This window comes from Acartia tonsa, chromosome 13, assembly GCF_053477335.1.
Source record: "Acartia tonsa isolate MP-2025a chromosome 13, ASM5347733v1, whole genome shotgun sequence".
NCBI classification, from domain to species: domain Eukaryota; kingdom Metazoa; phylum Arthropoda; class Copepoda; order Calanoida; family Acartiidae; genus Acartia; species Acartia tonsa.
Genome location: NC_137272.1, coordinates 42972297 through 42984557, shown reverse-complemented (window position 1 = coordinate 42984557; position 12261 = coordinate 42972297). Strand labels below are relative to the sequence as shown.

Here is a 12261-nt window from a genome sequence, read left to right as displayed (position 1 = left end):
GGAGCCGTCTGTGATGATACGGCTCTGGCTTTAGCTCCTGCTCCGACCTAAAATCAAGAAAAAACTCGACATATTTTCAGGCTGGCCACAAACATACTATTTCCACTATTTCCACTATTTTTGCATACTATGCAAACTATTCCAAAAAAATATGCTATTTCCACTATTGTCCAAAATTGCATACTATTTCCACTATTTCTTTGGATTTCAGATAAATCTTCAATTTTTAGGTAACTAAAACAAACTGATTTTTTTGATCATGAAAAGAAAGCCAAGTAGCAGGTTTCATCGCATTTTCACAGTATCTTTTCTCCTATTTCTAGTCCCTGCGGGGGGCTCTAACCCTGCGGGGCAATCATTAACACTTACCTAACCTAAAATAACCTATCAAATGCTACTGTGAAAATACGGCAAAATCGCTACTTTGTTTTCAATTTTTTTTTTAAAAATGTTTCCAGAAGAAAGTAGTCTTTCAGTTCAGATTGTTGTACCTTTATTGAAAGTTATTGGTATTTCTACATTCAATGTAAAGATTTTTTTTTTGAAAGATACCAAAACTTGGGGTAATTAGTGACACAACCAAAAAGATTTCACCCAATTATCTCTAAAACTAAGGGAGTAGCACCCAAAATAAAATTGCTGGTATGTCGTGTCACGTGTGACGAGTCACCACATTTCTCCCCCCCCCCCCCTTTTGCAATTAGATGATAGGGTTGATTTATCAATTACATAACACTTGTTGCTTCGCCCCTCGCCTCAGGAAAATAGCTTAAAACCAACCAAGTTTTTTATGAGCTTAGCTGAAAAGTATAACCGATTAGGACCAACATACTTTTGGCTTTAGAAAAACAAACTTACCTACTACTTATATTATAGGATAAAAATTAAACTAAAAATAATCGTTCATAAAATTGTGGCTAATCTTCCTTTGAATCATACTGACAATAATTATAAAGTGTCTAACGGTTTCGGACATCATATAATGCAGTTTGAAAACAATAGGACAACTTTAACATACCTAAATTATCGTCAAGAGCTATCCGTTACGTACGGACGGACATACATGAGAACCTATTTATAGAAAAGCAGCACTTAAAAAAACTCCCAGCTGTAGTAAAGGTAAACAATATACTGACACTGAACATAACCTGTCGCGACAATATATTGACGTAAAAAGTATAAATTGAACATACACAACTTGAAATAGCGCAGCTACTGTCTATATGAAAAATGTTAAAAATGCTACGTACTTTCTAATCATAGATAGGCTGGTTTTAAGAATTTAGAATCAATTGTATACTATTGGAATGTGTCGATCTACTTTAAATAAATATGCCATATCTAGTATATCAGTTTTATTTCATTATTTAGTGTTATCGCTGCGCTACATACTTTTGGACCGGATTGTCCTATATATGAACAACAAGGATGACAACATCCATAAGTAGCGAAGCACAAACAAATAAATAAGAATTTAGATATTAGTTGTTTAAAGCATGTATATTAGGAAAAAATCACGAAACCTTTTCAACATTTGTTTTTAATTTCTTAATATTTATATTTCAGTACTATGACTAACAGACTGACGGTCAAAGTAAATTACACACTGGATGCTTAAACCAACGGGAAATTTAATTTTGATATATTTAACTACAAAATTTTTTAAAAACGGACCATAAACACCAAAGATAGGAGGAAAAATGTGAAAAATATAAAAATAGCCAAAAACCTGCAAAAAGGCAGTCTGACCGCTATTGATGTTTTCTTGAAACGACAGGAAATTTAATTTTGATATATTTAACTGAAAAACTTCGGAAATCGGGCCATAAACACCAAAGGTATGGAGAAAAATGTGAAAAATACAAAAATAGCCTAAAACCTGCTTAAAGGCAGTTTGACCGTCATAGTTGTTTTCTTGAAACGACAGGAAATTTAATTTTGATACTATAACTGAAATTTTTTTGGAAATCGGACCATAAACACCAAAGATATGGAGAAAAATGTGAAAAATACAAAAATAGCCTAAAACCTGCTAAAAAGCGGTCCTACCACCATTGATGTTTTATAGTTAATTGTGCTCCTTAATAATGGGAATGTTGTCTAAAAATTTCAGCCTTTTATCTTTTATAGGAGCCGAGAAAATGACGTTTCCCCCAAACTAAGACATACGGACAGACGGACATTTCAAATTACTGATAGCTAACCAACATTTTAAGGCCCTATAGTGTTTTAAATGCTTGCTATTTCATACTATTTTGTTTAAAATGCATACTATTTTATACTATTTTTAAAAAATTTACATACTATTGCATACTATTTTTAAAAATTTTACATACTATTGCATACTATTTACTTTTTTTTTGCATACTATTTTATACTATTTTGAAAAAAAGTCTGTGGCCACCCTGTATTTTGTTTCTCCCAAGTCTATTTTTTTACTTTTGAAGGTTTTAAAAGTTCAATTTTTGATAAAAATGGACTTGAACAACTTTAAAGGGGCATTTGCACATGAAAAATCAGTTACCAAATTATGATTTATAAAAAATCTCTATTTATCTAGTCCGGAGCCGTTTTTTAACGAAAAATACGGCATCGGCTCCAGCAAAATATGGTGGCTCTGAAACTCTGGTCTTAACAACTTAGGGGACTTTTATTGACTTTTGATAGTTTGGTTCATTAATTGTTCAAACGTTCAAACTACTAATTGTTATCTACAGAATGGGTAACTTTATGTATCAGCATAGGGAATGTTTATCAATTCATCAGCCATTGTCTTATCCCTTTAGATTCCCGGATTTCTCAAGGTTTTCTTCCCCTAGAATAAATCTAATATGTCTGAACAAGAGTCTGATATTGAAGCTTTGAAAACTTGTAAGAATGATGATGATGACAATAGCAGCAATCAAAATCCTCTAGTTAAACTTTCAGGTATTAAAACACAATCCAATAATTTGCTTCCAAAACTTTGCCAGACATTGTTGATATTGAAAGAAGAATACTAGAGGGAGAAAGGGTTAAATAACTATATTTCCCCATCGCAAACGCCTTGTGCAACCTTTCTATTAGGTCATTGAAAATCAACCAATGGTGTCGCTTATATTAACACAGCCAAGTAGCAGAAAATAATTTAGAAGCAGACGAAAGAGGTCTTTGAAAAAAGGAATGGAGGTAGTTGTCTGTATATACATCTATACTATAGATCTGTTATTGAAAGCACTCCAAATCAATTAGGATGAGGACATTTGACTTCAAATTATTCGTTGGCTTAAAATCTTTGGGCACTCTGTTCAGACCTTGTGTGTGTTTGTAGCCATTGTTTCTAAGGAGAGGGACGAGAAACTTTTTAATAGCTTTTAGGGCTATCGAGCTCCACGCTCAAGTACATTATGCCTTAACCCGCTGTCCCAAGGGAGCTACTCTTTATTACCTCACCCTCTCCGAGTACGGCAGGTGTCCTAAATTAAGTCACCGTAATGAATGACGCTCTCCGCAGAGGAGCTTAGGATAATTGTTTTACAGATATTGTTCAGACCTTGATTAAGTCTGGAGCAGTGTCGTCTAAAAATAAAGTCAGTGGGATGTTTGTCTGTCTATCTGTATGAAATTTTGGTCCTTTCCAGATTATACAAACAACGAAAGAATTCGGAAAAAAATCTCGAAACCTAAACGTGATTTTCAGCTGTCGTTGAGGGATAACACTTAGTAATTGACGACCTTTTTATCTGCCCCCCAAACATTATTTTAGTTTTATTTCGCTTTTTGGCTTTACCTTATTCCTGTGTCCTTTCTTTTCGAATTTTGATATTTTTTGCATATCAAAATAATTTTAAAACATTCTATATGGTCTGTAATTTTTTCGATTGTTCGTTTTAAAAATCTTTAAAGAATGTGTCCAAACTTTTTAAAGAAGGTGTATCAACTATTTTTTTTATAGCTAGCCGGTTCTTTTAGTAAGTAGTAGATGTAAAATTTTTCATAGAATTCAGATATGCAATCGGTTTTTTTGTAGACCTCTTATTTTTTAAGTAATTTAAGTTTAAAAAAAAAAAATTAAGTCGATTTTAAGGTACTAAAATGCAACAAAAAAAAGAAAGAAAATGGTCATTATGAACAAAAATAGTAAGATCTTTAATTTGACACCTTACTTTTTCAATTCTGTCAGGTAATTATTGAAAAAATCGATTTTTTTTAACCCACGAGAATAAAAACTTTGAACTTAATTTTATTATTTCACAAATAAAAAAATATGGGTTCATATACACCTTTAGAATCAGAAAAATATTACGAATCCATTGTAAGCAAAATTGAAAAAAAAAGTTTACAATATAGTATATAAACTACAATAAAAGGAATTATATGAAAATATCATATTATATTGTACAGGCAACGTCTTAATTCTTCAATTGAGTATAAAAATGGGAAGGGGGTAAAGAGGGGGTAAAGAGGGGGTAAAAAAGGGAAGACAATAGTGTTGTCTGAACAAAAAAAATAATTGGCCATTTCTTTAATTTTTTAATTTTTTAATTTTTTTCAATTTTGCTTACAATGGATTCGTAATATTTTTCTGATTCTGAAGGTATATATGAACCCATGTTTTTTATGTCTGTTTGAGAAAATATTTAGGTCTAAAGTTTTTATTATACCGAGGTTAAAAAAATAGATTTATTCAATAATTACTCAACAGAATTTTAAAAGTAAGGTGTCAAATTAAAGATCTTACTATTTTTGTTCTTACTGGCCATTTTCTTCTTTTATTTTGTTGCGTTTTAGTACCTTAAAACCGACTTAATTATTTTTTTAAAAAACTTAAATTACTTAAAAAATAAGAGGTCTACAAAAAAACCGATTGCATATCTGAATTCTATGAAAAATTTTACATCTACTACTTACTAAAAGAACCGGCTAGCTATAAAAAAAAAAGTTGATACAACTTCTTTTTAAAAAATAGCTAGTCCGTGTTTTTAGTAAGTAATAGATGTTTGATCCATAGAATTTAGGTATGCAATGCAATCAGTTTCTTTGTAGACCTCTTATTTTTTAAGTTATTTAAGTTTATAAAAAAAAGTTGGCTTTACGGTACTAAAACGCAACAAAAAAGAAGAAATTTGCTATTATGAACAAAAATAGTAAGATCTTTAATTTGACACCTTACTTTTTGAATTCTGTTGAGTAAGGGGGGGGGGGAAGTTTGTACACTTATAGGAAATGAAATTCAGTACCAAAGTTTGGGAGGGTCGTATGGGCTTGTTTTTAAAGTTATCAACCTAATTCTTTTTGTAGGCTCTCTTATATGACTTGATATACACGGAAAACTTTGAAAATTGAATTTCGGTACTTTCCTTCTAGGGGCTTGTGGAGCAAAAGACCCCCAAAACACTAAAAATATGAGTTCTGACCTTATTTTTAAAGATATCGACCTGATTTTTTCTTTATAATACTTTTTTAACATACCCGAATCAACGAACCATTACAGATTTCATTTTGGGACTTTCCTTCTAGGGGCTTGTGGAGCAAGAGACCCCCAAAACACAAAAATATGAGAACTGGGCTTATTTTTGAAGATATCGACCTGATTTTTTTTTATAATACTTTTTTAACATGACCAAATTAAGGATCCATTACAGATTTCATTTTGGGACTTTCCTTCTAGGGGCTTGTGGAGCAAGAGACCCCCAAAAAACATAAAAAAATAAGTTGTGGGCTTCTTTTTAGAGATATCAACCTGATTTTTTATATAAGAATACTATTTTAACATAACCGAATCTACGAACCATTACAGATTTCATTTTGGGACTTTCCTTCTACGGGCTTGTGGAGCAAAAGACCCCAAAAACACAAAAATATGAGTACTGGGCTTATTTTTGAAGATATCAACCTGCTTTTTTTTACATAAATAATAATATTTAAACATAACCATTACAGATTTCATTTTGGGACTTTCCTTCTAGGGGCTTGTTGAGCAAGAGACCCCCAAAAAACATAAAAAATAAGTTGTGGGCTTTTTTTTTAAGATATCAACCTGATTTTTTATATAAAAATACTATTTTAACATAACCGAATCTACGAACCATTACAGATTTCATTTTGGGACTTTCCTTCTTCGGGCTTGTGGAGCAAAAGACCCCAAAAACACTAAAAAAATGAGTTCTGAGCTTATTTTTAAAGATATCAACCTAATTTTTAAAAAATAATACTGTTTTAACATAACCAAATTAGGAAAACATTACAGATTTCATTTTGGGACTTTCCTTCTAGGAGCTAGTGGAGCAAAGATTCCAAAACCACTAAAAATATGAGTTCTGAGCTTATTTTTAAAGATATCAACCTGATTTTTTTAAATAATACTTTTTTAACATAACCGAACTAAGAAACCATTAAGGATTTCATTTTGGGACTTTCCTTCTAGGGGCTTGTGGAGCAAAAGACCCCCAAAACACTAAAAATATGAGTTCTGAGCTGAGAACTCAATTTATTTTGTTTTGGAGGTGTTTTACCCTACTTTCCCCTAAAAGGAAAGTGCCAAAATGAAATTATTAGTAGCTACCTAGTTCAAACATGTGAAAAAAGTTTTCATGCAAAAAATCAGCTCAATATCTCTAAAAATATTTTTTGGGGGTCTTTTGCCCCACTAGCTTCTAGAAGGAAAGTCCCAAAATGAAATCTGTAATGGTTTCTTAGTTCGGTTATGTTAAAAAAAGTGTTCCTAAAAAAATCAGGTTGATATATTTAAAAATAAGGTCAGAACTCATATTTTTAGTGTTTTTGGGGTCTTTTGCTCCACAAGCCCGTAGAAGGAAAGTCCCAAAATGAAATCTGTAATGGTTCGTAGATTCGGTTATGTTAAAATAGTATTTTTATATAAAAAATCAGGTTGATATCTTTAAAAATAAGCTCAGAACTCATATTTTTAGTGTTTTTGGGGTCTTTTGCTTCACAAGCCCGTAGAAGGAAAGTACCAAAATAAAATCTGTAAGGGTTCGTAGATTCGGTTATGTTAAAATAGTATTTTTTTATTATATAAAAAAATAAGGTTGATATCTTAAAAGAGAAGCCCACAACTCATATTTTTATGATTTTTGGGGGTCTCTTGCTCCACAAGCCCCTAGAAGGAAAGTCCCAAAATGAAATCTGTAATGGTTCGTAGATTCGGTTATGTTTAAATATTATTTTTATATAAAAAAAGCAGGTTGATATCTTCAAAAATAAGCCCAATACTCATATTTTTGTGTTTTGGGGGTCTCTTGCTCCAAAAGCCCCTAAGAGGAAAGTCCCAAAATGAAATCTGTAATGGTTCGTAGATTCGGTTAAGTTAAAAAAGTATTATAAAAAAAATCAGGTCGATATCTTCAAAAATAAGCCCAGTACTCATATTTTTGTGTTTTGGGGGTCTCTTGCTCCACAAGCCCCTAGAAGGAAAATCCCAAAATGAAATCTGTAATGGTTCGTTGATTCGGGTATGTTAAAAAGTATTATAAAGAAAAAATCAGGTCGATATCTTTAAAAATAAGGTCAGAACTCATATTTTTAGTGTTTTGGGGGGTCTTTTGCTCCACAAGCCTCTAGAAGGAAAGTACCGAAATTCAATTTTCAAAATTTTCCGTGTATATCAAGTCATATAAGAGAGCCTACAAAAAGAATTAGGTTGATAACTTTAAAAACAAGCCCATACGACCCTCCCAAACTTTGGTACTGAATTTCATTTCCTATAAGTGTACAAACTTCCCCCCCCCCCCCCCTTATTGAAAAAATCTATTTTGTTGAATCAAAATTTTGAACTTTGGAGCTCGTCACGAATGGGTTATGATAAAATCATAAAAGTTAGGACACATTCTTTTTAATTAGAAGGAGGAAAGGGAATGATTGAGATAGAAGAAACAGTTTTGTTGATATGCGAGGGAAAATGTATTTCCATCTCAAAGAATATTTTGACAGCTTTTTCAACATTGTACGCGGCAAAGCTCTCCGACAGATGGAATAAAACAGGTATACCGAAGTTGCTATGATTCCTAAAGCGTACTCAATTGTTAGGGGAATCATCATGCAAAGTTTGAAATCGACAGAACTAATTTAACATGTCAAAATAAAGAAAAAAGAGCTAACCGTTACGGACGGAATAAGAGGATAGAATTTTGGTTAAACGGGCTATGAAACCCACCCGCCATAAACCGACAATAATTGCAACAATCTCATAATACGTTTTATTTATGATTGTTCGTCCCGAAAACTTTAAAGAAATAATGCCAATTTTTAATAACGAATCTACTCTTCAACTGTGTCAAAAAATATATATACTAGCGGCTTCCACTACTTTTAAATTAACTGCCAAAAAATGGGGGAGGATTTTTTTTTTTTTGGAGGGTTGGGGGTGTCCCACACCTCAGGAAAATAGCCTAAAACCACCACATGACCAGTAGGTATTTTCCTATAGATAATCCAATCGTTTCAGTGGTTACCAAGATCTTAAGGGACGGACGGACAGACATCAAGCTACTATGTATTATAGATAAGTGACTGTCTTTAGTGGACAGATTTGTAAAAAATTTATTTTTCAGTGATCATTTTTTAGCGTAATTTCTATTCATCCTAAACTTTAAATTTTTTATCATTCATGTTTAAAAATTATAAACATTTGTATTGAAAAAGCTCAGCCACAATAATTAATAAGCGTTCTTGTTTCAGATACCAAATCCAACTTCTACACAGATGAAATTAGTGATTACTCTTGGCGATCCGTACATATACTTATGGAAACCCTTAAATCAAAGGCAGGCGTGGATGTTAAAAATTCACCCCCCCCCCCCTCCCCTCCCTGAAAAAAATATTACTACTTTAAATTGAATTTTAGATGAACGTCCTGAGAGAAGATTCCCTAAAAATAAATTTAGGAATGCCCTAGATTTTTAAGATAATGTTTTCTATATTTCATCCAAAATGTGGACCCCTCCCCCCCCACCCTCCAAAAAAATTGGATAACCCTACCATCAAAAACTTGCAGAGTTCTTTCACTATTAAGACTTCACCCCTCTTGTTCTAAGGGAGAAGGTTATACAAGAATTCCTTTTGATGATTGGATTAAAGGTAAATAAAGTGTTCATTTATTATATTACTAATCTTGAAACGTCTGTAAAAACTTATACTTAAAATTTCAAAATACTTTTACTTGCTCCCTCACAGAACCTCGTCGAGCATAGAACCTTTCACCCCCCCCCCCCCAAAAAAAAACCTCACTTTGAAATATATTTTAAAATAAGTTAGGTTGGCTTATATGGGTGCTGGGTAGCCCCGTATAGGGTACCAGAGGTATAGGCTCAGTAAGGTTGAGACCTCCTGCTGGAATTAGGATAGAGCAAAAAGATCATCCCACTCTCTTGTTTCATTATAGTAAAACACTAGAGGGAGAAAGTGTGAAATAACTGCATCACCCCATGGCATCAACCTTGTGAAACATTTCTATTCGGTCATTGAAAATCAACCAATGGTGTCGCTTATATTAACACAGCTAAGTAGCAGAAAATAATTTAGAAGCAGACGAAAAAGGGAAGCAGTTGTCTGTATATACATTAGTGTGGCCCAAATGAAGGTCTAAATTGCTTTTCAATGTGCGCAATGTAAAAATAGGTTATGTATTGTTTGTAGATTTTAGCCCTATAATTGATTTTAAGAAAAAATCTATCGCTATCTCGTCAAATGCATTTTTATTTTCATTCTTTCTTCCCTAATTAATATAGCCTTACACAGTTAGGGAGTTGAATCCATTTTTATAGAAGCAGAAATATAATCTATGATTATGGTTTGGACCCTCTAAAACTGTAATCTACCTTTCCACTTTCCCCTCTCTTGGTGAAGATATCTTCAACGCCGATACGATTTTTGAAATGTAAGATTCTACTTTCCCTTCTCTTGGTGAAGATATCTTCAACGCCGATACGATTTTTGAAATGTAAGATTCCACTTTCCCCTCTCTTGGTGAAGATATCTTCAACGCCGATACGATTTTTGAAATTTAAGATTCCACTTTTGCCTCTCTTGGTGAAGATATCTTCAACAAGAGAGACAAAAGTGGAATCTTATATTTCAAAAATCGTATCGGCGTTGAAGATATCTTCACCAAGAGAGGGGAAAGTGGAAGGGTAGATTATAGTTTTAGAGGGTCCAAACCATAATCATAGATTATATTTCTGCTTCTATAAAAATGGATTCAACTCCCTAACTGTTACACCAGATATAAAGCAAAACATCAAATTTTCTGTCTGTTTGTTTACAAACATTGAAATAAAATATTAAAATCCCCAGGAATAAACATATGAAGAAAGAAAGTATAAAAATTTATTTATGTACAACTACAATAATTTGGGAAAGCTAATTCATACTGCAAAATCATTGAAGAAAAATAATTAAAGATAAGCCTTACTCTTTATTCCTGGTTTAATAAAAAACATCAAATTATTTTTTGCAATAATAATTTTTCTATTAGTATGCTTTATTTAAAGTTGAATATGAGAATACTTATATTACATGTTTTTTACCTTCATTAAATTTTTTATTTAAATAAATTGTCTCTTTATTGGCGACAATGTCAGTTGAGCCATGAAATTTATTAAAAACACTTTTTCCTATTCTATGTCTTTAAAACGTATATTTTTTAGAGTTTTTCATCATTTCTCTTCTCATAAGACTAATAGCTACTGTTTTAGTTCAATTTCTTACACAAAATATCAATTTAAAAAAAAAACAATGTTTTTAGACGTTTTTTGGAATTATTCGGCAGGAATGGCGTTTCTGCCTACTTTTTATAATTGCTTTATATTTGAACTCTTGTTATATTATTTTAGGTTGGCAGTTCTTTAATTATTTCTTGTTAAAATCATGAAAATATGAAGTTTTTGAAAAAAATCTTAAAATTGAAATTTCGAGATCAATTTTCATTAAAGAGAGGTCTAGTTTTCACTAAAAGGTCTACATTTGAGCAGGTAACAACTTCAAGGTATGCGCAAATTGATATGGTAAAGATTTAAAAATTCATGTTTTTTTTTGGGCCAGTCTAATATACATCTATACTATAGATCTGTTCTTGTTTCAATTTATCTTAAATAGATAAGGGGGATGATTTGACAGTCATAAGACAACTTAAAAAAATCAAATTACCAAAGCAATGCCTCTCTATAATTGTTACATTTAGATGATATAATGCTGATGGTGGAGATTATCCGTCTCTGTGACTATCTGGGATGTGCTGCAATTTTACAGGAATTATCCTTCAACCAAATTTTTTAAATAAAAATATCTTGTATTTTTCGATCATCTTTAATACAAAGTATAACAATGTCTGTCTGTCTGAAGCTTAAGACCTCAGTATCAGCTGAACCGATTGGGCTCCACTCAGGAATTATATAGCCAATAGTCCTACTCCTGCATCAGTAGTTTTAGCTATTTTTTTTGGGGGGGGGGGGGGATGGGACACCTCTATTCTCTCAAGAATGAAAAGAATACCTTACCCCCCAAAAAGCCACTAGTTTTTCAAACTGTATCAAAAACAGCCAGCTAATTTTTAGTAGCGAAATTACTCTTTGATACCAAATGTCCGTCCGTCTATATGTCATCTACGTTTTTTTGGAAGGGGTTGTGTGCTATTTTAGATGATAGGATAAGAAAAGAGGTGTGGTGATATTTTCTTAAAAGTCATGATGTCATATTGTTTTTTAGCCTTCTTCTTTCTTTTTGAATAGAAAATTTAAAGGATTTCTGGGCACATTTGGTGGACTCTAATGGTGTATGTATGAAAAATGTTGCTCAGTTGTATGAAGCATGTACCAAGCTCAACCCTATTATGGAACTCAAGGAATATTTATGCATTTTTTTCAACTCAAAGAGCTTGTTCAATAATGCTTAGCTTCCCGCACTCCGTAAGTACTGTATGTAAGTTTTATTTATATATGTCTGGTGTTTTATAATGGAATTTTGTATATCTTTTAGTGTTTTTGAGCTTAGTATCTCCCTCATTGTGTTAATACTAACGAAATCATCTACTAATCATCTTGCATTTTACGTAGTTTTACATTACAACAGCAAATCATTTTTAAAGAAATATTCAGTGTCTTTAATATTAAAAGTGGCTAAAACATTGATAATGTTCGTTTTAAAATTTCGTCCTTGTTGAAATAAACTTTTGATAGAAACAAATGAATAATTAAATTTTGAAAGGAAAAATGTGATAAAATTGAGGAGAAATGTATCAACTACTTACACAGCAACCTAAATCTC

General features: G+C 32.1%; 1 protein-coding gene across 1 annotated transcript; it reads left to right on the top strand.

Moving 5' to 3' along the window:
- The first annotated feature begins 2798 nt into the window (after positions 1-2798).
- Positions 2799-11890, top strand: LOC145335315 (uncharacterized). The gene is made up of 6 exons (XM_080181050.1): positions 2799-2928; positions 7843-7983; positions 8680-8765; positions 9036-9078; positions 11180-11249; positions 11740-11890. The coding sequence occupies exons 1-6, from the start codon at positions 2832-2834 to the stop codon at positions 11888-11890; spliced, it is 588 nt and encodes a 195-aa protein (XP_080037176.1). The 5' UTR covers positions 2799-2831.
- Positions 11891-12261: the final 371 nt, after the last annotated feature.

Coding starts and splice junctions, on each gene's coding strand:
- LOC145335315 (XM_080181050.1), top strand. CDS start 2,832: ATGTCTGAACAAGAGTCTGATATTGAAGCTTTGAAAACTTGTAAGAAT. Junction 2,929..7,842: donor TCCTCTAGTTAAACTTTCAG/GTATTAAAACAC, acceptor CTTTTTAATTAG/AAGGAGGAAAGGGAATGATT. Junction 11,250..11,739: donor TGTGCTGCAATTTTACAGGA/ATTATCCTTCAA, acceptor AAATTTAAAGGA/TTTCTGGGCACATTTGGTGG.